Below are 24,056 nucleotides of genomic sequence, written 5' to 3'. Positions count from 1 at the left end.
GTGAAAGAAGATGAGGGTTCACTTGATAGAGGTGTAAAAGATGTCAGAGGCATTGATAGAGGCTAACACAAGGGGGCATAATTTGAAGGTGATTAGAGGAAAGTGTAGAGGAGATGTCAGAGTTAAGTTTTTTTACACAAAGTGTGGTGGAACACACTACCAGTAGAGGCAGATACATTAGGGACATTTAAGAGTCTCTTAGGCTCATGGATGATAGAAAAATGGAGGGCTATGTGGGAGGGAAATGTGATATTGATCTCAGAGTAGGTTAAAAGGCTGATACAAAATTATATGCTGAAGGGTCTCTACTAAACTGTGATGTTCTATGTTCTATAGAGATTGATAAGATACAAACTGTTGGAAGAACTTACCGGCTCGAGCAGCATTTATGGAGGAAAAAGGAATGTATCGATAATTCATGTCAAGAGCCTGCATCAGGACTGGGATTGTAGATTCAGCTCTTTGAACCTATCCCACCAGTCAATACAATTACATCGGATTATTCAAAATCTGTACCCTGCACCCACTTTCCGCCACATCCCCTGATCTAACCTCTTGAAGATAATTAATGTCTTGAACTCAACTCTGTGGTAGAAAATCCCACAAATTCAGCACTCTTTGGAAGAAGATATTTCTCCTCATCTCAGTCCTAGATGGATTATCCCTTATAATTTGAAGATTGGGGTCCGTCCTTCTGGACCTCCTCTCCATCTGAAACGTCTTTCCTGCATCTCATGTCCAGTCCTGATAGAAATTTATGCTTAAATATGAATCCATCCCAATCTTTCCTGACATTCCTGCCATCCAAGAAATCAATTCAGTGAACCTGAACTCCAGAGCAAGATTCTGGAAGAAAGATAATAGGTAGTAGAAGATACTAGATAGAGATATTCTGCCTCAGACAGGGAGACCTGGACTGGCACACAATGCTCATGGTGCAGCCTTACCAAGGTCCTGTACAAATGCAGCAAGAATCTTAGCTCTTGAACTTGAATCTACTTGCTACAAAGACTAATGTACCATTTGCTTTCTTAACCGCCTCTGCCCCTGCATGCTAACTTTCGTAGATTCATAAAGCCATACAACATGCAAAAAGACCCTTTGCCCAGCAGGTCCATGCTGACCAAGGTGCCATCCAAGCTAATCGCATTTGTCCATGCTTGGCCCATATCTCTCTAAACACTTGCTATCTATCTAACAGTTCAAATGTTTTTTAAATGTTGTCAGTACCCCTGCCTCAACCACTTCCTCAGGAGGGTTGTTTCTAATACTGAACAACCCCTGTATAACCAAATTAACCATCAAGATCCAGTCAAATGTCACCTTAAACCTATGTTCCTCCCCTAGGAGAAAGAGAGAAGTAACACCCAGGTTTTTCTTTTGCTTCTCCCCTTTCTTAACTGATCACTGTTCATAAAATGAGGAGCTGTGGAGGCTCAGATGTTGTGTACATTCAGAGTAGAGATTGATAGGCTTTTAGGTATTAATGAAATCAATGGATATGGGGTTAATGCAGGAAAGGGACACTGAGGGAAAGGATCAGCATGATTTTATTGAATGGTAGAATAGATACGAACGGCTGAATGGCCTCCTGCAGCTTATAATCCACACTAACGGTAATGGTTTTCTCTAGAACAAGGGATTTTGAGAGAAGATTTAATGGATGTGCTTAAAACTATGGAAGGCTTGGTTTGGCTAAATAGAAAGAAAGACATTACTTCCTTAGGCAGAGAGGGGATAACTCAAGGGTATTTTCTTGTCTCTTTCCAGTGAGTAGAACCCAGAGGGGGGATGAGGGGATTTCATTTCAACTCAAAGACATTTAGGAATTAGATAAAACTTCCTGAGGCAGAAATCCTTCTTGTAGTTCAAATGTTTCTGGACAATTATTTGAAGAACTGCATACTCCATGCTTGTGGATTGAGAGCCAGGAAGTGGGAATAGCCTTTCTGATCAGTAAAGTCTTGATGTGCCAAAACAGTCTCTTTTTTTGCCATTGATTTCTACTATTCTATGAGAAATGTAAGAGTAAAGGATATAGAAAATGGGTGATAGAAAGAAGAGGGACAAAACAGAAATAAAGGAAAGAATGACAGGTAAAGACAGATTATCTAAGGGGGAGAGTTGCAGACTAATTGAAAAGAGAGAGTAAAGAAAGGACAAGTTGTAGGCTCACCAGAAAAAGAGAAAAAAGGAAAGAGAGCAGCTCTGTGTTAATGCATCCCGTCATGATGAGTAGAACTGTGGTTCCATTGGAATTGTATCAATACCATGGTTCTGCTCATCACGGTGGGATACGTCACAACACAACTTTTTTTGTTTCTTTTTTCCGTTCTCGTTCCTTGTCTCCTTTCAGTATGTCTACAACTCTTGTCTGCTTAATCTATCTTTGCTTGGCTCTGTTTATTAAATTTTTATAGTCTAGCTCCCACAGTTATTGGAAACATTGGGGAGAATAATAATGTCATGTACAACACTCTCAAGAAAAAAAAATTCCCAATGAGAGTTAAAATATCGGATGATCTGTCCTGGGCCCTACACATAGATGCAATCATAAGGAGAAATACAATCGCAAGGAAAGTGCACCAGCGCCTTTAATTTCTTACTAGATTAAGGAGGCTCGGCTTGTCACAGAACAGTCTAACAAACTCCCACAGATGAACTCTTGAAAGTATCCTGACTGATTGCATCACAGTCTGGTGCACCAATTAGAATGCTCAGGAACATGAGAAGCTGCAGAGAGTAGTGGACTCTGTCCAATTTATCACAGGATCGCACCCCACCACTACTGGAGGCCCTGCCTTGAGATCTATCATCATCAATCCCCACCTTCTAGACCATGCTGTCTATTAGCAGCTACCACTGGGCAGAGGTACAGAAGCCTGAAGTCCCACACTACCAGGTTCAAGAACAGCTACTTCCTTTCAACCATTCGGTTCCTGAACCAACAGCATAATCCTAATCACTACAGACCACTTCAATTATTTTGCACTAAAATTGACTCCTTTTTGTTCTAACTGTATTCTTTCTTGTAAACATTCTGTCCAATTTATGTTTAATGTTGTTTTCCTTCTGCATGCTGCTTATACGACACTACGTGCCTGTGATACTGCTGAAAATTTTCATCACACCTCTGCACACGTGTTTAATTACGTGATTTCTCTATGTAGATGTCTGAGAAGTAAAACTTGTTAAGAACATAGACCATAGAACGGTACAGTAAAAATACAGGCCCTTTGGCCCAAAGTGAAGTTATGCAATAAACATTACTTTGCCTTTTAATTTGTCTTTACGACATGGGCAAGGCCTGAAATTATTATCCCTCAGTACTAACCATGGAAACAATGATGAAGAGTCATTTTCTTCAGCTATGACAGTCCTTCTGCTAATGGATTGCACATAATCCTGCTAGGTAGTGGGACCTAGCCTTTTGCTCTATTGATAATACTCCTTCAAGTCAACCAGCTCTGTGATTTGAAGTGTAAATTGGCAAGTAGAATGGTCACATACAGCTCCATTTTCTGCAGTTTGACCTCCAAGGGCTAAGCCATTCAGGTTGACAGACCATATGGTTCAAGGGTTTGAGAGATGCTGTTGAAAAAGCCTTTGCAAACTGCTGGAGTGCATCATTCTGACTGCACAATTAATAACTGGGGTGAAACCGTGTGTAAAATACTGACTGGAACTAATTACTGATTTGTGTTTCGTCAGAGAATGCTCACCTTCTCTCCTCTGCCTCAAGCATGCATTTAAAAGATGAAATGTCTCCTTGTAAAGAAGGTACAACTGCCCCGTTTTTAAAATGTAGTTCCTTCATCTTGGCCAAGAGGAGATCTTCCACTTCCTGAAGAGCAAATAAATCATATTGTAACTAAACAACATGTACCAACTGCATTTCCAGAGAGACTGTGATATTGGTCAAAGCAACAAGAAAGGTGTTTTTGTAAAAATAATTATCTGCAGCCTTGCACTTAATGAAAGAGTAAAATGAGGCAGTCCCTAAATGAAATGTTCCATTTAAACATCATTATCACTATTATTGAACATTATGAACAGTACCTCACTATGTAAACACTAACGCACAATATGATAATTATCTCACTATTTTTGTTCTTTTTTTGTATTACTTATACACTCAGTGGCCACTTCATGTGCTCATTAACGCACATATCAAATCAGCCAATCATGTCACTGCAACTCAATGCATAAAAGCATGCAGATATGGTCAAGAGGTTCTGTTATTGTTCAGAGCAAACATCAGAAAGGGGAAGAAATGTGATCTAAGTGACTTTGACCATGGAATGATTGTTGGTGCCAAGCAGGGTAGTTTGAGTATCTCAGAAACTGCTGATCTCCTGGGGTTTCCATGCACAATGATCTCTAGAATTTACAAAGAATGCTGCGAAAAGCAAAAAGCATCTAGTGAGTCGTGGCTCTGTGGGTGAAAACGCCTCATTTATTGAGAGGTCAGAGGAAAACAGCCAGACATCTTCCAGTTAATAGGAAGGCGACAGAAACTCACATTGCAACAGTAGTGTGCAGAAGAGTATCTCTGACACGTAACAAATTTTAGTCAACGATAAGAAGCCTGACTATGATTCTGAGGATTTGCTAAACTACATGGTCTCCCCAACACTGGGTGGGTTTCCTTCAGGTACTCTGTTATCATCCCATAACTTAAAAAGATGTTTTGATTGGTTGACTGATTATTGTAAATTAAATCTTTGGTCAAAGGCACAAAGAATCTCAGTTGGAGTTGATAAACATGTGAGAGGAACAATAATTTGCGGGAGTGAAGATAAATAAAGGTTTCCTTCTGTGTCATAATATGGTAAGACTAAAAATAGAGGAGGTATTTCCTCTTATTTGGGAATTATCAATCTTCTGGAAATGTGCATTATAGAGAAAGTCAATTCCCTTTGGGGAAAATGCCATTGTATATATCTGCCTATTATAGAACCTCTTATTAGAGGAACTGTTCATTTTGTAACTGGACCATTGTAGAACAGACTATTGCTGGATACAACCATTATGTAAAACATTCATCAAAAAATTCCACTCCTTAGAGAACCCAATCATTACCAGATCCAACAACTATTGAATGCACCCATTATAGAAACTGCCCATTTATAATCTGACCTTTGTAGGAATGGTTCATTATAGAAAATACTAATAGTAGAATAGAACATAGAACAGTACAGCACAGTACAGTTTCTTTGGCCCGGATTGTTGTGCTGACCTTTTAATCTACTCCAATATTAATCTAACCCTTCCCTCACACATAGCCCTCCAGTTTTCTTTCATCTAAGAGTCTCTTAAGTGTCTCTAATGTATCTGTCCCTACCACCAGCAATGTGTTTCATGCACTTACCTGTCTCTGTGTAAAATAAAATATTCTGAAATCCTCCCTGTACTTGTCCCCAATCACCTTAATATTACTCCCTTTTGTATTAGTCATTATTGCCTTGAGAAGAAAAGGCACTGACTGTTCACTCTATCTACGCCGCTTATCATTTCACTCATCTCTATCAACAAGACTTTGATGTTAACTTTTAGAAATTGATCATTGCAACCCCTGTCATAAAACCTGCCCATTAAATAGCTTGATCATTCCTATAAATAGCAGTTGGAGGAGGTATCTTTTATCAGGGTTTCACTGTAGATTAAGCACTAATGGAAAGATGTTTCACTGGCGTCAGAGAGAGGCAAAAGACTGTAGCGTGCAGAGATCTCACTGGACTGTTTGGCTCCTGGACAGAACCCTCCTGTTCTTCCAGAGCAGAGTAGATCTCACCTCCTGGCTTCAGGGCCTCTCACTCACCCTTAGCTGCAGGATTTCCTGATGTCCCTGGAACGTGTGCTGGCAAAAAACAAGCTCTGCTGAAATGGAGACTTTAAAATATTTAACTGACCAACCCACTCGCAGCAAACTGATTGGCTGCCATCCGCCCTGCCCCCATCCCACCTTATACATCCTCTCGTAAGTAATAGTTATTGCCATACAGTTGCTTGGTTCAGAAACCAATTAGAAGAGAAATGTCGGTGCAGAGTGCCTCAAAGTAACTCTTGCTCTACAATTCATCTGAACAGCACTGTGGCGTAGCTGGTCTTATCCCATTGTTCCTCACCAACGTTGTGCTTCACCACCACCAAGCTTCCCATTTGTGTAGAGCTCATCCACAGGACAATTGGGAAACCAGTCAACATATACTGACTTCAGAATCCAGGTCATCCCCAACATCAGCTGTAGTGACAGACTTGCTTGTGCAGATAGATAGATAGATAGATAGATAGATAGATAGATACTTTATTCATCCCCATGGGGAAATTCAACTTTTTTTCCAATGTCCCATACACTTGTTGTAGCAAAACTAATTACATACAATACTTAACTCAGTAAAAAAATATGATATGCATCTAAATCACCGTCTCAAAAAGCATTAATAATAGCTTTTAAAAAGTTCTTAAGTCCTGGCGGTAGAATTGTAAAGCCTAATGGCATTGGGGAGTATTGACCTCTTCATCCTGTCTGAGGAGCATTGCATCGATAGTAACCTGTCTTTACCAACCTGGCCTGGCAAATAAGAGAGTGTTTCATCACACCCTTGATTCTTGCCTTGGAGATACTGGCAATGGTTTGAAGAGTCAGGAGTTCCCATAGAATCTATAGACTCTCACCTACTAAAGATGACTGGCGCAGGACATGAAGAATTCCTGTAGCCACAAACTATTGTAAAATCAGAACCATCTCCTTTGATGCAGGCTGTGGCTCCAGCCAAGGAGAGTTTGCCATTGAAATCCCAGTTCTTTGGTGCCTTGCTCATGTTGGTCAGAAACAGTGTCACTTTGATCTAGGTCAGTGTTTACTCTGAAAATGATGGTGTTGCTTGAGAATCAACTGAAGAGGTGGTAATTAGCTATTTTTCAATATCTGAATTCTTTTCCACCTTGTTGAGTAGACGCCAGGGTTGTAGAAGTACCAGAAGAGTTTGCCTAGGGGAATGACTGATCCTTTATCATGACTGCTGGGACACTGTTTGTACCCTCCGCCCTCAGCCATTTGATATCATGTGGAATTATTTAAACAGGCTGAAACCTGGCTTCAGTGGGAGCCTGATAGAGGTCATGATGGAACTGTGGCAAGTTTATGTGGAAGGATCCGTGAACACTGGGGATCTCAGAGATTACTAGTCACACTTATTTAATCTTCTTCCACCATTCATGAACAAGCAAGCTAGTGCTGCTGAGCTTTGATTTAATTTATTGATTCTGGAGTCATTTGCCTTCATTTCTTTCATGCTGTGTATGAATCTAAGGCTTTTGTAATGCTGTACTGCAGTCTTGCTTGGTTGGCAGCTCATTCCGAGTATTCCTCGCCTGGTGTTCATTCCTTATTAAATCACAGCTGGAGCCCTCACTTGTGCTGGTCAGTGACATTACAGGTTGATATGATGTACAGAATGCATGTTTAAATGTTTAAACCTCTCCATTGTGGACACGCTATGTTGGTGCCAAAATGTGTAGTGACACTTACGGGCTAGTCCCAGCACATCCTTGGAGTGTGTTGACTGTTAACACAAATGACACATTTCACTGTATGTTTCAATGTACATTTGATAAATAAATCTGAATCTGAATACTTCAGGGACAGATGAACAAACACATTTATCGACCCTGTTATTTTAGCTGGTAGGGTATTTTACTTCAATATATTGGTGTGGTGCAGTAGTGCAGCTTGTTGAGGTCACCTTTTAGGGCTACAGTGACACAAGTTCAATCCTGATCCACCCCCACGGTTGTCTCTGTGAAACTTGCATGTTCTCCCTGCGACTGTATGGGCTTCCTCCGGGTGTTGAGATTTCCTTCTATATCCTGCAGGAGGGTAGTTTCATTGCCTGACATCAATTGCCCCTAGTGTGGCTAGATGGCAGGAGATTCAAAGGGAGTTAATGGGCGTATAGATTACTGGGTAGTAAGCAGGGAGATGGGGCTGATGGGAATGCTTCATGAGCTAGCATAGACACAATGGACCCAACGCTCTCCTCCTACCTCATGAGAACAAAGTGTGGACTTGAAGCCACAAGTGGCTGTGCCATCCACATTTCATACATTGCGTATGGATGAACGTAATTCATGGAGGAGGTGAGTATGCACAATCTACAATGGCGCTCTTCTCCAAGGATCGTCAAGTTCCTATGATCCCATCTGGCACTTAGCTCATGGTACGGTCACCATGGTGGCAATGTCAAGGGGTTGGTTCCAGACAGAGGATGATTCAACCAGCACCTCAGTCGTGGAGCCGGCAGAAGGTGATGACACATCGTAACGCCATTGAAGGTGGAGGAACGCTGCAGCAGTGATGGGTCCGTGTCCCCTATCTGTCAAGGACGGTGTGGTGGTGGCCCGTGCATCAGTCTCCCCATGTTAAACAAAATCACACACAGGCACTCTCTGTTAAGGGAGTGCACCCTAACATCTCGGATCAAGCTCCATGGCGATCTGCAAGTGGTGAAGGGGACAGGACTGTGAGGTCCGGAAGCCCCTCAGCCTAAGTGGATCCCGGATTGGCCTCTACAGCCACCTGAGGAACCACCAATAGACAACCCTTAGGAGAACATCAGACTCAACGTGAGTGATCTCACTGTTACTACTAGAATGTAGGTGAATGGCAGAATGAACGGGAATTGATGACTATAGGAGGGAGAATCCAATGGGATTCATTTTAATGGGATCTTGACTGCTGACATAGACTCAGCCTGTTTCTGTGCTTGTGCTACTTTCCTGTGCTACTTTGTCCATTAATTGACCAGCATAGAGTCCTTACTCTTTGTTAAATATGATTTTACACTGGTGGAGTATTGCAATTGAAGGACAAAGCTGAAAGTCATGTTGTTGAAATCATAACTAAAACTATATAGAACTACATCTCAGCTCATACGCAATTCTGTCACCTGTATTATATAACACACGAAACCCTGCTTGCTCAACAGCGTCCTGCCCTTTGATCTCCATTTCAGAACCTTGGGCACTTCGACACCAATGAGCCCCTATGTTCCCATTGCTCCAACAAGTCTCATGCTGGCTTGCTCTCATTATCTCTGCTACCTACTGTGGGACTACTAGACAGCTACAGAGAAATTTTCATTCCCCTGACTCGCGCCCTCCCCCTTCACAATGCCCTGCCGATGGCCTCCTGTATTGAGGAGCCATGTTTAAATCTCTCTGCTTTTTCACCTCCCTCCTTCAATCTGGCATGCCCTGAGCTACAGTTAATCCCTCCCAGAATCTTTTTGTTTTCATACCTGACTCTTGAATTCATCTTAAAAGTTCGTGGCTCTTTATAAATTTAAATAGTCTAATAAAGATATCCATATGAAATAATTAATACCGCTTGCATTCTGTGTATCAATCAAAAGTAATTGTTTTTCACTGGGATTGTCCTTGTGCAGGAAAAACATAGCCTAGAACCAGACAATATTGTTTAAAAATGTCAATGGTATGTGAGTGTTAGTCTGGCAGAGGTGGTCTTTCTCAGATGAAATGTCTTACCAAGGCCCTGTCTGCCCTCCCTGCCTGATGAAGGATACAGTAGTCATGTTCAAAAGTGGGCAAGAAATTCACCCTGTTGCTTTGTCCAATCTTCTTATAGAATCATAGTCCAACAGCAGGGGAACAGTTCTTTCAGTCCAGTCCATAAACGCAAGAGATTCTACAGATGCTAGAAATCCGGAGAAACGCACACAAAATGCTGGAGGAACTCAGCAGGTCAGCAGTGTCCATGAAGAGGCATAAACAATCAATGAAGGGCCTCAGTCCAAAATGTCAACTGTTTGTTCTTCTCCAAAGATGATGCCTGACCTGCTGAGTTCCTCCAGCATTTTGATGTGTGTTACTTCAGTCCAACTTGTGCCTACTGACCAAGATGCCCTCTAAGCTTGTTCAATTTGCTTGTATTTAGACCACAAGACCTTCAAAACATCCTATCCATATACCTGACCAAATGTCTTTTGAAAATTAATTGTACCTACCTTAACTACTTCCTCTGGCAGCTCATTCCCATGTAATCCTCCCTTAACGTGAAGAAGTTACCGTTCAGATTTCTTTTAAATCTTTCATCTCTCACCTATGCACTCTAGTTTTTGAATTCCCTTTCCCAGGAAAAAGATTACGTGCATTCACCCTGCCTATAGCCCCTCATGATCTTATACATCTCTATAAGGTCGCCCTTCAGTCCTATATGTCCCATGAAATAAAGTCTTAGTCTGCCCTAGCTCATAGCCGCTCAGTTTTGTGGAACATGAATTGGAATTGGTTTTTGTTATTATCACATGAACTAAGTACAGTGAGAAGCTCACATACTATTCATTCTGATCAAATCATTATATGGTATACTGAGGTAGCAAAAGGTAAAAAAAAATAACAATGCAGAATAAAGTGCAAAAGCTACAGAGAAAGTGCAATGCAGGTGATCAATAAGGTGCAAGATCGATCATAACAAAGTAGATTCTGAGATCAAGAGTTCATCTTATCTCATTAGGGAACCGGGTAGAAGCTGTCCTTGAGCATTGTGGTAAGTGCTTTCTGTTCTTTGTATCTTCTACCCAATGGAAGAGTGGAAGAGAGGATGTCTATTGTGGGTGGGGCCTTACTGAGGCAGCGAAAAGTATAGACAGAGTCTACAGAGGGGAGGCTGGTTTCTGTGATATGCTGAGCTGTATCCACAACTCTCTACGGTTTCTTGCGCTCTTGTGCAGAGCAGTTGCCCTACCAAGCCATGATGTGCCCAGATAGGATGGTGATCAATAACAATTAGAAAGGGTTGACAGAGGCAGAACACATTTCTTTAGCCTCCTGAGGAAGTAGAGGAGTCGGTGAGCTTTCTCAGGTGTGGTATCTACATGGTTGGACCAGGATAAGCTGATGATAATGTTTACTCCTTGGAACTTGAAGTTCTCAAAGTTTTCAACCTCAGAATCATTGATGTAGACAGGAGCATGAACACTGTCCCCCTTCCCATTGTCAATGATCAGCTCCTTTGTTTTGCTGACATTGAGGGAAGGATTGCTGCGTGACATCATGTTACTATGCACTCTGTCTCCTTCCAGTACTCTGACTCAACGCTATTCTAGATACATCCTATCACAGTGCTATTACCTACAAATTTGTAGATGGAGTTAAAGCAGAATCTAGCCACACAGACTGAGTGAATGCAACCTTGTGGAGTGGCAGTGTTCAGAATAATTGTGGCAGAGGTCTTGCTGCCTATCCTTACTGATTGGCCGAGGCTTCTACTCTTATCTGTGGGTTCGGACGTGACTGATAATCAGGGAACAGGACTCTATTCTGCAGGTTGGCAGAGAGGTAGATGGTATGTAGTTTGTGGGATTGTGGGTTCCCTTTCACTGGGACTCCACTAAAGCAGTGTTCCTCTTCCAATCTACCCACTTCAGGAGAAGGTGCACCTGTTAATTGGTTCTTTAAATTGGCCAGCTTCTGCCCGACCGGCTGTGGCAATGGCAGTTTCAGAGTGGCATGGTCCTTGAGGATAAGAGTGGGAAGCAGTGAGCAGATCTGTCACTGTGCAGATTGCCTGTGAGGATCTCAGGATTCCAGCTCTCAGGCTTCATGCCACAGACTGGAAATTACCTGTCTGTCATGAGGGAGTTGACCAATACAGGAGCCTTACAAACCCAGTGGTAAGGAGGACCAAAACCACTGGAGATCAGGCCAACATCCTTCAGTCATGGCCACAAAAACAGACTATCTGCTTGTTACAAACACAAGAGATTTTGCAGATGCTGGAAATCTACAGGAACAAACACAAAATGCTAAAGGAACTCAGCAGATCAGGAGCATCTATAGAGAATAATGAACAGTTGATATTTTGGGCTGGCATCCTTCTTCAGGACTCGAAAGGAAAGGGGCAGAAGCCAGAATAAAAAGTTGGGGATGGGAAGGATTACAAGCCAGGATTTGATAGGTGAAATGAGGTGAGGGTGAAGATTGGTGGGTAGAGGAGGGGGGAGTGAGAAGCTGGGAGATGATAACAGGTGGAAACAGTAAAAGGCTGAAGAAGAAGGAATCTGATCATGACTGAGGAAAGGGAAGGGGGAGTGGCACCACAGGGAGAAAATAGGCAGGTGAGGAGATGAGAAAGGGTCAGAATAGAGAATGGAAAAAGAGAGAAGGGGGGAAGAAGTTACTGGCAGTTAGAAAAATAGATATTCATGCCATCAGGTTAGAGGCTACCCAGATGGAATATGAGGTGTAGTCCCTCCAGCCTGGGAGTGGCCTCATTGTGATTTGCTGCTTGTGGGATCTTGTTATGCATGCTGATTCCCTACTCATTTTCCATCCTTGCAACTCCAAAGTTATTACTGTAAACAATACTGAAAATATGAATCCTTGAAAGTGAGTCTGTAGCTTGTGGAATCAATCTTGAGTTGATTGAAGGTTCAAGAGCATGATGATTCTGGGGTCAGAACTGTTCCTGAATCTGTCTGTGTGGACCTAGGGCTTCTGTAGCTCCTGACTGATGGTAGTAGTGAGAGGAGAGCATAGCCTGGATGGTGGTGGTCCTTGTTGATGAACGCTCCTTTCTTCTGGCAGTGCTGCTTGTAATGGTGTGGAGGGCTTTGCTTGTGATGGACTGCACCGTTTCCACGTTCCGTATACTTTTCCATTCCTGGGCATTGCTGTTTAATATAAATACTTCAAAAACAATTCTCTAAATATCTTCCCTAGTCTTTTCTTTTACACCAGGTGTGCAAGATCATGAAATCAGATCAAGTCTTGCCCCCACCCCCCACTACACAGCATTGTAATTCTTCCATATTTTCCGCGTTTTAGTCCAAAGTTATCATCAGAGCAGCATCGTTCCTATCTCTAAGAATGAGTTGTTCTGTCTAGCTCTGTTCAACCTAACACTGGTGTCCTTCAGCAAAGAGCAGGAGAAAAGGTTCAGAAAGGCTTGCAGCCTAATAGGGCAAGTTACAGCTACCAACAAGACAGTCAGGTGCCATGCAGTGAAGTGCCCCCCAGATGTAACGTACGGTCTATAGGAAACCAGGCTGCTCATCATATCAGCTACTCTTGAAAGAAGAACAGTTAGTCTAATTTTGTACCCCTTCCCTAAACTGTAAAAGATTCTCCCTCTAAATATTTATCAGGTTGTCTTTTGAAATGCAGACTGAATCTACCTGCATTCCAGGTTATAACAACTCCCTGTTCCTTCACTTCTTTCAGGAGTCATCTCCTCTGGTTACAAATCCTTCTGCTGTTAGAAGAAGGTCCCAAATTTTTACTCTCATTATTTGAAGGATTAAATTTCCTCTAAATATTTCCTACTTTAAGGAAATAAACCTAGTTCTCTTCAGATCTGTCCATGCAGCCAAAATCCTGCACCCTAATACCAGTCTACTCTACAGTAGATTACACAACACTTGAATTGTCTCAGAAATAATGGAGAACTAAAGTCTTGAGTAAATAAGGAGCTGAATGCAATTAGCATCACTAACAAAGTTACTATTGGAAAACGGAATGTGACTAAACTCTTAAGAACCTCCTGACCTGATGCAAGAGGGTTTGAAAGAAGTGGCAATGGTGGTAGCACCAATTACAAAAGTCCAGAGTCTCTGGAACAGTTCCCACACAGAGTCATATGGCAGGAAAGAAGGCCCATGCCCACCAAGATTCCCATTTGCCCACACTTGGACCATATCCCTCTAAACCTTTCCCATCCATGTACCAATCCAAGTGCCATTTAAATGTTGTTAAGGTACTTGCCTCTTTCATTTCCTCTGACAGTTCATTCCATATACTGATCACCACCTGGGTGAAAATATTGCTCCTTATGCTCCTATTAAATCTCACCCCTCTCACCTTAAACTTATGCACTCTAATTCTTGATTCACCAGTCCTAGGGAAAAGACTATGTATTGGTCTTATCTCTGCTCCTCATGGTTTTATAAATTTCTATACAATCATCCCTCATTCACCTACACTCCAAAAGCAAAAACAGCAACCCATACAACCTCTCCACATAACAGACCCTTGAGTCCCAGCAACGTCCTCATAAATCTTCTCTGCACTATTTTCAGCCTATTAAAAGGTAGCAAATGTAACCCCTCTATGAAAGAAGGGCAGGGGAGAGAAAATAAGGAACTACAGGTCGCGAGAGCTTGACATCAGAAAAGGTTCAATTCACTTGTTAAGGAAGTGATGGAGTGAGCAATCAGAAAATAATGGTAGGATTGGGCAGAGGCAACATAGATATCTGAATGAAAAATCAAACTTTACAAAACTGTTGAAGTTTAATTTGAGGTTGCAACTAGTCAAATAGATAAGGTGGTCAACAAAGGCTGGAGCATCCAGTTGCCTGTCGCTGAATTTCACTCTGACCTCTTTGGTCCCCTGCATTGCTTCAGCAAAGCTCAATGCTCCCCTCCATGGACTCCTCACCACCTCAGTAGACCAGTCCGCATCATCAAAGACCCCAGCCACCCAGGACATTCTTTCTTCTCTGGCTATGTGCTGTGAGTTGTGTGTGAGACTGGTTGTGCTGTGTTTTGCGCATTGGCCCCGGAGCAACACTGTTTCATTTAGCTGTATACGTGTGTATGGGTAAGTGACCAGTAAATTTGAACTTGAACTTGAACTAATAATTTCAGATAATTATTCAGTTTCCCCCAATTACACACCCACCCTTAGTTACTTACTGAAAAAATGTGAAATATAAGAACTGTGTAGGCAAGTTGCCGGAAAGCGTTCTGAGGGAACAGTACTACATTTGGAAAGGCAGGGGTTGATCGGGGGTACCTAGTGGCTTTGCTTGTGGGAGATCTTGTTCTACAAATCTGATAGCTTTTTCCAAGGGTTTCAGAGGTTTCAGAGGTACATTTAATGTCAGAGAAATGTACACTATATACATCCTGAAATGCTTTTTCTTCGCAACCATCCATGAAAACAGAGGAGTGCCCCCACAAAGAATGAATGACAGTTAAATGTTAGAACCCCAAAGTCCCCCCCCACCCAGCTCCCCCTCCCTCCCATGGGTAAGCAGCCACAAGGAACGATCCCCCCTTCTTCCACCACAAAAAAAATCATTGGCACCCACCACCGAGCACTCAAGCGTGCAGCAAAGATGCAGACGTGCACAGTACCCCAAAGACTACTCGTTCACTCTGTAATTTGGCATACCACAGGCTCTCTCTCTGTCCCTAATAAGGGAGAAAGTGATGTCTCCATTTCTCAGTTTTTTAGGTCAGAGGTGAAAGGTTTAATAAGTGAAGGGCAACACCTTGCATGATGGGTGGCAGATATATGGAACCAGCTGCCAGAGGAAGCGGTTGAGGCAGCTGGATTAGATACATTTAAGAAGTATGTGTATAGCTATATGGATAACAAGAGTCGAGCAGGATCTGGGCCAAGTGCTGGGAAATGGAATTAGCTTGAATTACATCTTAGTCAGAATGGACACAAATGGTCCGAAGGGCCTTTTTTTCTCTTTGATGTACAATTCAGGATGGGGAGCAGGTCTGACACCCAAACACATAGCTCAGGCCCACCAGTGTGTGGACATGACCTGGTGCTCGTGAACCAGATCCCCAGCTATGGGTAAATAGCCCCACTGCCTTTTCGCCAGCCTTGGGAGAGACGAAGGCTATGAGTGTAAACCCAGACAGCAAATCCGGAGTGGAGCCCCTAAGGCGGCTGGACGCCATTGAACGTCATTCCGGCAGCTCCTGCAGCCAAGTTGGTGCTAAAAGTATTGCTTCATAAGCTTTCCTTTGGTCTACACTGGTGAGGCCGAAAGGGGGTCTTGACTACTGGGCATCTCAGGATCTCCGTACCTTCAACCCAGGCTTGTGATGATGATCGCCATCACCCATTGTCCTTTGAGACAGATAGATGCCAACCACCACCACAACTCTATGATGCCAAAAGAATTCCTTTACCTTTCTCCTCCACTCAATGCTACTTATCCCCCCTTGCTATGTTCATGAATGCAAATTGGTTTCAAATCCATAAAACAAGCAGCCTTCCACCAAAAAATCCAGGGTAGCAGTGATACAATAAAATATATTTAAGGTAATTAGTATATACAAAAACAGTATTAATAAATATATTAATACAATAAGGTAGATAAATAGTATTCCACACACTAGCACACTAACATGCAGCAAGGTACTCATTTTGTTAATTTTATTTTACGTACATAGTACAGTTGTCTCACCCCACTGCAGAAAAGGTTTCCCCCTTTATACATTTACTGTTCTGTTAAGAGGAGTGCTCTTTATCCTAAAGCCAAGTTTAAATGTCAGTTCTTTAAACTCAAGATGACGTAAAGTGTATGTTACAGCAGATAAGGTAAAATAGTTTGACAGGGACTCCATGGAAAAATCTCCCTATCTCGTGCTTTTATGTTGGTATCAAGGGTGTTGAAAATCTGGACATGTTCTGTCTGTTAGCATTAGCACCTAAAAAAACACTGATTAACATGAGCTAATCCTAGAATCATAGACTGATACTGAGTCCGCAGGAGCCATCGCACTTGTCTTTGCTGCTTCAAAACACGACGCAATTAGCCTCCATCCATGCTCTTTCCTCTTAAGCTGGTAATTATTTTCTTTGAAAGTTATTGTTTTTATAGTTTCTTCAAACAGTGCACACCGGATCCCAATTTTCTACGAGTTTAGCTTTCTTCAGAATCACAATCAGGTTTATTATCACTGACCTTTGTTGTTTTGTGGCAGCAGTACAGTGCAATACATAAACAATACTATAATTTGTAATAAAATAATTAAATAGTTGAAAAGAGGTAGTGTTCATGGGTTGATGGACCATTCAGAAATCTGACGGAGGAGAGGAACAAACCCTCATGGTTTAATAAACCTCGATAAGACCACTCCTCAGCCTCCTTCACTCTGGGGAAAACAAGCCTCAGCTTGTAATGCAAGCCCTTCAGTCCGTGAGGTAACTCTAAAGGGCAGGAAACCCTGCGCTAGAATGGGACAGAGTGAGGTCTCTCTGCATCTAAACGTGCTACCTTCTCAGCAGGGGAAGGGACTGCACTGCCACTGGCCAGGAAGAAATGATGAGACAATCTCTGCTCCTAGCTCATTTCATCTAGGAACTGGAGATAGTTGGAACAATTGGTTTGCCATATACATTTGCATTTTAGCTATCTATTCAAGACATGGGCCTCTGTGCCTTGCTCTGCAACAGGAACCTTGCCTTCCTCATTGGGAGACCACAGTCAGTGTGGCTCGGAAATAACATCTCCTTGCTGACAATCAGTACAGGTGCACCTTGAGGATGTGTGCTTAGCCTGCTGCATTATTCTCTCTACACCCATGACCGTGTGGCGAGGAAAGCTCAAATCCCATCTATGAATTCACCGATCACACAACTGTTGTTGGCAGAATCTCAGATGGCGATGAGAGGCATACAGACAGACAGACAGCCAGACAGACATACTTTACTGATCCCGAGGGAAATTGGGTTTCGTTACAGCCACACCAACCAAGAATAGTGAAGATATATAGCGATATAAAACCATAAATAATTAAATAATAAGTTAATCATGCCAAGTGGAAATAAGTCCAGGACCAGCCTATTGGCACAGGGTGTGTGACACTCCGAGGGAGGAGTTGTAAAGTTTGATGGCCACAGGTAGGAATGACTTCCTATGATGCTCAGTGTTACATCTCGGTGGAATGAGTCTCTGGCTGAATGTACTCCTGTGCCTAACTAGTACATTATGGAGTGGATGGGAGTCATTGTCCAAGATGGCATGCAACTTGGACAGCATCCTCTTTTCAGACACCACCGTCAGAGAGGAGTGAGATAGATCATTTTATTGAGTGGCATCACAACAACAACATTGCATTTAACATCAGTAATTGATTGAGAACTTCAGTAGTGGGAAGTTGAGGGCATACACACCAGTTACTCCTCGAGAGGTCAGTAGTGGAAATGGTGATCAGAATCAAATTCCTGGGCGTGAACTTCACAGAGCATCTGTCCTGGGCCCAACATATCGATGCAATCACAAAGAATACACACCAACGGCTAATCACAAACAGAAGTAAATCTGCAGATGCTGGAAATCCAAGAAAATCACACATAATGCTGGAGGAACTCAGCAGCAAAGGTAGCATCTATGGAAAAGAGTAAATAGTCGACACTTTGGGCCAAGACCTTTCATCAGAACTGGAGAAAAAAGATGAGAAGTCAGAGTAAGAAGGTGAGGGAGTGCAGGAAGAAATACAAGGTAGTAGGTGATAGATGAAACTGGGGGGGGGGGTGGTTGAAGTGAAGAGCTGGTAAATCAATTGGTGAAAGAGATAAAGGGCTGGAAAAGGGGCAATCTGATAGGAGAGGACAGAAGGCCTTGGAAGAAAGGGAAAGAGGAGGAGCACCAGAGGGAGGTGATGAGTCAGAAATGGGAATGGTGAATGGTGGGGGTGGGGGGGCATTACCAGAAGTTCGAGAACTCGATTTTCATGCCATAAGGTTGGGGGCCACCCTAATGAAATATAAAGTGTTGCTCCTCCAACCTGAGTGTGGCCTCATCGAGACAGCAGAGGAGGCCGTGGACTGACACGTCGGAATGGGAATGGGAAGTGGAATTAAAATGGGTGACCACTGGGAGATCCCACTTTTTCTGGCAGCAGGTGTTCGACAAAGTGGTCTCCCAATCTACGTCAGGTCTCACTGATTTACAGGAGGCCACACTGGGAGCTCTGGGTACAGTAGATGACCCCTACAGACTCACAAGGGAACTGCCGCCTCACTTGGAAGGACTGTTTGGGCCCCTGAATGGTAGTGAGGGAGGAGGTGTAGGGGCAGATGTAGCCCTTGTTCCACTTGCAAGGATAAGTGCCAGGAGGGAGATCATTGGGAAGGAATGAGTGGTCTAGGAAGTCACGTAGGGAGCAATCCCTACAGAAAACAGAAAGTGGGGGTGGGGGGATAGATATGATTGGTGATGGGATTTCGTTGGAGATGGCGGAAGTTACGGAGAATTATGTGCTGCACACGGAGGCTGGTGGGGTGGTAGGTAAGGACTAGAGGAACCCTATCCCTGGTAGGGTGGCAGGAGAATTGGGTAAGGGCAGGTGCACGAAATGGAAGAGATGCAGTTGAGGGGTAGTGTTGATGGGGGAAGAAGGGAAGCCTCTTTCTTTCATGAAGGAGGACATCTCCTTAGTTCTGGAATGAAAAGCCTCATCCTGAGAGCAAATGGGACAGAGACAGAAGAATTGAGGTGGTGGGGGGGGGGGGGGGGGGGTTGTGATCCCAGTGTGTATACTTCCTTAGGATTTTGAGGAGATTTGGTATGTTTACAGTTCAAAGTACATTTATTATCAAAGTATGTATACATTATACAACCTTGACATTCATCGCCTTACAGACAGCCACAAGACAAGACACAGGAGACAGTCAAGAAGGAGAACGGGATAAGGAGCCAGAGCAGAGTACCCCTGTGGCCATCCCCCTCAGCAACAGGTATATCACTCTGGATATTGTTGGGGGGTTGACCTAACAGAGGAAAGTCACAGTGGTCGGGTCTCTGGCACTGACACTGCCTCTATGATTTAGAAAGGAAGGGGGAAGAGGAGGCACACTGTGGTGATAGGGGATTCATTAGTTAGAGGAATGAATAGGAGGTTCTGTGGGTGAGAGTGACACTCCCAGATGATATGTTAGGTACCAGGGTCCGTGATATCTCAGACTGAGTCCTCAGCATTCTTAAGTGGGAAGGCAAACAGCTGGAAGTCTTGGTACCAATGACATGAGAAGGATGAGTGACGAGGTTCTGCATAGAGAGTTCAGGGAGTTGGGTGCTAAGTTAAAGGGCAGGACCTCCAAGGTTGTGATCTCAGGATTGCTAACTGTGCCACCTGCTAGTGAGGGCAAAATCCGGAAGATTATACAGTTTAAAATGTTGCTAAGGAGTTATTGTAGGAGGAAGGACATAAGGCTTTTGGATCATTGGCCTCTCTTCCAGGGAAGATGGGGCCAGTACAGATGGGATGATTTGCACCTGATCTGGAGGGGGACTAATATCCTCGTGGAAGGTTTGTTAATGCTGCACAGTAGAGTTTAAACTAGAGTTGCCGGGGGATGGGAACCAGAGTGCCAGAACAGTTAGTGGAGAGGTTGTGGAGGCAGACGTAGGTAAGACCTCAGACAAAGTTGGGAAGCATAAGGTGGAGCATAGTGCGACTAGTGTCCTGAACTGCTTATACTTCAATGCAAGAGGTATTGTGGGAAAGGCAGATAATAGTGCTGAAGATGAGGTAGCTGGTTTACAAAGAGGGGCAATGTGGAGTGAAGAGAGGCTGTTGATAGGGTGAAATTGCAATCAACAGGATGTTGCAAAGTTAAAGGTGGACAAAATCAAAAAGGGTGAATGCAGGAATGAAGGTGTTGTATTTGAATGTGCGTAGTATACAGAATAAGGCAGATGAATTTGTAGCACAGTTACAGATTGGCAGGTATGATGTTGTAGGCATCACTGAGTCATGGCTGAGAGATGACTATAGCTGGGAGCTTATTGTCCAGGGATACACATTGTATCAAAAGGACAAGCAGGAAGGCTTGAACTATGAACGAAATAAGTATTTTGCATCAGTCTTCACTGTGGAAGACACTAGCAGTGTGCCAGATGTTGTTGTGTGTGAAGGAAGAGAAGTGAGTGCAGTTACTATTACAAGGGAGAAGGTGCTCAAAAAAGCAGAAAGACCCAAAGGTACATAAGTCATCCGGACCAGATGAACTGTACCTTAGGATTCTGAAAGAGGTAGCATTAGAGATTGTGGTGGCATTAGCAATGATCTTTCAAAAATCATTGGACTCTGGCATGGTGCCAGAGGACTGGAAAATTGCAAATGTCACTCCACTCTTTAAGAAAGGAGGAAGGCAGCAGAAAGGAAATTATAGACCAGTTAGCCTGACCTCAGACGTGGGAAGACGTTAGAGAAAACCGTTAAGGGTGATGTGACGGAGAACTTGGTGACGCAAGACAAGATAGGACAAATCAGCATGGTTTCCTTAAGAGAAAATCTTGCCTGACAAACCTGTTGGAATCCTTTGAGGAGATTACAAGCAGGATAGATTAAGGGATGCCGTGGATGTTGTATATTTGGACTTTCAGAAGGCCTTTGACAAGGTGCCACACATGAGACTGCTTACCAAGTACTAACATGGTTAGAGCGTTGGCTGATTGGAAGGATGCAGCCAGTGGGAATAATAGGATTCTTGTCTGGTTGGCTGCCAGTGACTAGTGGTGTTCCGCAGGGGTTGGTGTTGGGACAACTTCTTTTTATGCTGCATATAAATGATTTAGATGATGGAATAGGTGACTTTGTTGCCAAGTTTGCAGATGATACGAAGATTGGTGAGGGGCAGGGAGTGTTGAGGAAACAGGTAGGATGCAAAAGGACTAGGACAGGTTAGGAGAATGGGCAAGAAAGTGATAAATGAAATACAATGCTGGAAAATGCATGGTCACGCACTTTGGTAGTAGGAATAAATACGTGGATTATTTTCTAAACAGGGAGAAAATCCAGGAATCTGAGATGCAGAGGGACTTGGAAGTCCTTGTGCAGAACATCCTAAAGGTTAACTTGCAAGTTGAGTCAGTGGTGAGGAAGGCAAATGCAATGTTAGCATTCATTTCAAGAGGTCTAGAATAAAGAACAGGGATGTGATGCTGTGACTTTATAAGGCACTGGTGAGGCCTCACCTTGAGTATTGTGAACAGTTTTGGGCTCCTCATATTAGAAAAGATGTGCTGACATTGTAAAGGGTCCAGAGGAGGTTCACAAGGATGATTCCAGGAATGAAAGGGTTATCATATGAGGAATGTTTGATGGCTCTGGGTCTGTACTCGCTGGAATTTAGAAGGATGGGGGCAGGAATCTCATTGAAACCTTTCGAAGGTTGAAAGGACTAGGCAGAGTAGATGTGGAAAGGATGTTTCCCATGGTGGGACAGTGTAGGACAAGAGGGCACAGCCTCAGGATAGAGGCGTGCCCTTTCAAAACAGAGATGCAGAGAAATTTCTTCAGCCAGAAGGTGGTAAATTTGTGGAATTTGTTGCAGCTGTGGAGACAGGTTGTTGGGTGTATTTAAGGTAGAGATTGATAGGTTCTTGATTGGACATGGCATCAAAGGTTACGGGGAGAAGGCTGGGAAGTGGTGTTGAGGAGGAGGGAAAAAAAGGATCAGCCATGATTGAATGGCAGAGCAGAATTGATGGGCTAAATGGTCTATTTTCTGCTCCTATGTCTTATGGTCAAAGGCAAAATCTATGGTTTTGCTTTGTTGGTAAAAATGAAATCAAATCATTAGAAAGAAATGACATGGGTCAGAAGGTGTTGAATCTTAGTGGATAGAGCTAAGGAACTGCAAGGATAAGAAGACCCTTATGGGAGTTGTATTGAGACTCCCAAACAGTACTAAAGATGTCATCTACAAATTAAATTGAAAGATAGAAAATGCATGCCAAAATGGCAGTGTTACAATCGTCATGGGGGATTTCAATATGCAGGTCGATTGGGAAAAATAGATCGTTGCTGGATTTCTAAAGTGCCTATGAGATGGCTTTTTAGAGCAGATCCTGGTTGAGCCCACTAGGGAATCAGCGATTCTAGACTGGGTGCTGTGCAACGAACCAGAATTGATTGGAGACCTTAAGGTAAAAGAACTCTTAAGGGCAATTGATCATAATGATTAAATTCACCTTGAAATCTGAGGAGAAGCTAAAGTCAGATGTATCAGCGTTACAGTGGAGTAAAGGGAATTACAGAGGCATGAGAGAGGAGTTGGCCAGAATTGATTGGAAAGAAGACTGGTAAGGACAATAGCACAGCAGTAATGGCTGGAATTTCTGGAAGTAATTTGGAAATCAAAGGATATATACATCCCAAGAGAAAGAAATATTCTAAAGGAAAGATTACACATCCATGGCTAACAAGAGAAGTCAAAGTCAGCAAAAAAGCCAAAGAGAAGGCATATAATAGACAAAAAGTAGTGGGAATAGTGGATTGGGAAGCTTTTAAAATCTAACAGAAGGTAAGTAAAAAAAAGTCATTAAGAAGGTAAAGATGGAATATTAAATTAAGCTAGCCAATAATGTTAAAGAGGATACCAAAAGTTTTTTCAGATACATAAAGTGTAGAAGAGAGGCAAGAACGGATATTGGACTGCTGGACAATGATACTAGAGAGGTAGAAATGGGGACAACAAAATGGTGGATAAACTGAATGGTATTTTGCATCAGGCTTCATGGTGGAAGAAACACCAGCAGTATGGTGGAAGCTCCAGGTGTCAGGGAGCATTTAGTGTGAGAAGTTACCATAACTAGAGGGAAGATTCTTGGGAAACTGAAGGTCTGAAGGTAGGTAAATCACCTGGACCAGATGGACTACACCCCAGTGTTCTGAAAGAGGTGGTTGAAGAGATTGTGGAGGCATTAGTAATAATCTTCAAGAATCACTAGATTCTGGAATGGTTGTGGAAGAATGGAAAATTGCTAATGTCACTTCACTCTTCAAGAGGGGAGAGAGGCAGAAGAAAGGAAATTAGAGGCCATTTCATCTGATCTCAGTGGCTGGGAAGTTGTTGGAGTCATTTATTAAGGATGAGGTCTCAGGGTACTTGGAGGCACATAATAAAGTAGGCTATAATCAGCATGGTTTCCTCAAGGCAAAATCTTGCCTGACAAATGTGTTGGAATTCTCTGAAGAAATAAAAAGCAGTATAGACAAAGGAGAATCAGTTGATGTTGTGTACTTGGAGGCTGCTTAACAAGCTATGAGCCCATGGTATTACAGGAAAGATTCTAGCATGGATAAAGCAGTGGCTAATTGGCAGGAGGCAAAGAGTGGGAATAAAGGGAGCCTTTCTGGTTGGCAGCCAGTGACTAGAGTGTTGTTTATGTTATATGTCAATGATTTGGATGATAGAATTGATTACTTTGTTGCAAAGTTTGCAGACAATATGAAGATAGCTGGAGGGGTAGGTAGTTTTGAGGAAATAGAGAG

General features: G+C 42.9%; 1 protein-coding gene across 1 annotated transcript in view; it reads right to left on the bottom strand.

Annotated features, from left to right (window-relative positions):
- LOC140738581 (uncharacterized) overlaps nucleotides 1–24,056 on the bottom strand; it is a 205,506-nt gene that overhangs the window by 62,180 nt on the left and 119,270 nt on the right. The window contains exon 9 of the mRNA XM_073066055.1: nucleotides 3,723–3,844. Coding sequence (XP_072922156.1) covers nucleotides 3,723–3,844 — 122 coding nt within the window. The remainder of the gene's footprint in view (nucleotides 1–3,722; nucleotides 3,845–24,056) is intronic.

This window comes from Hemitrygon akajei, chromosome 14, assembly GCF_048418815.1.
Source record: "Hemitrygon akajei chromosome 14, sHemAka1.3, whole genome shotgun sequence".
Lineage (NCBI taxonomy): Eukaryota > Metazoa > Chordata > Chondrichthyes > Myliobatiformes > Dasyatidae > Hemitrygon > Hemitrygon akajei.
Note: the sequence above shows the minus strand (reverse complement) of the source record. Positions and strands in the feature narration are given on the sequence as shown.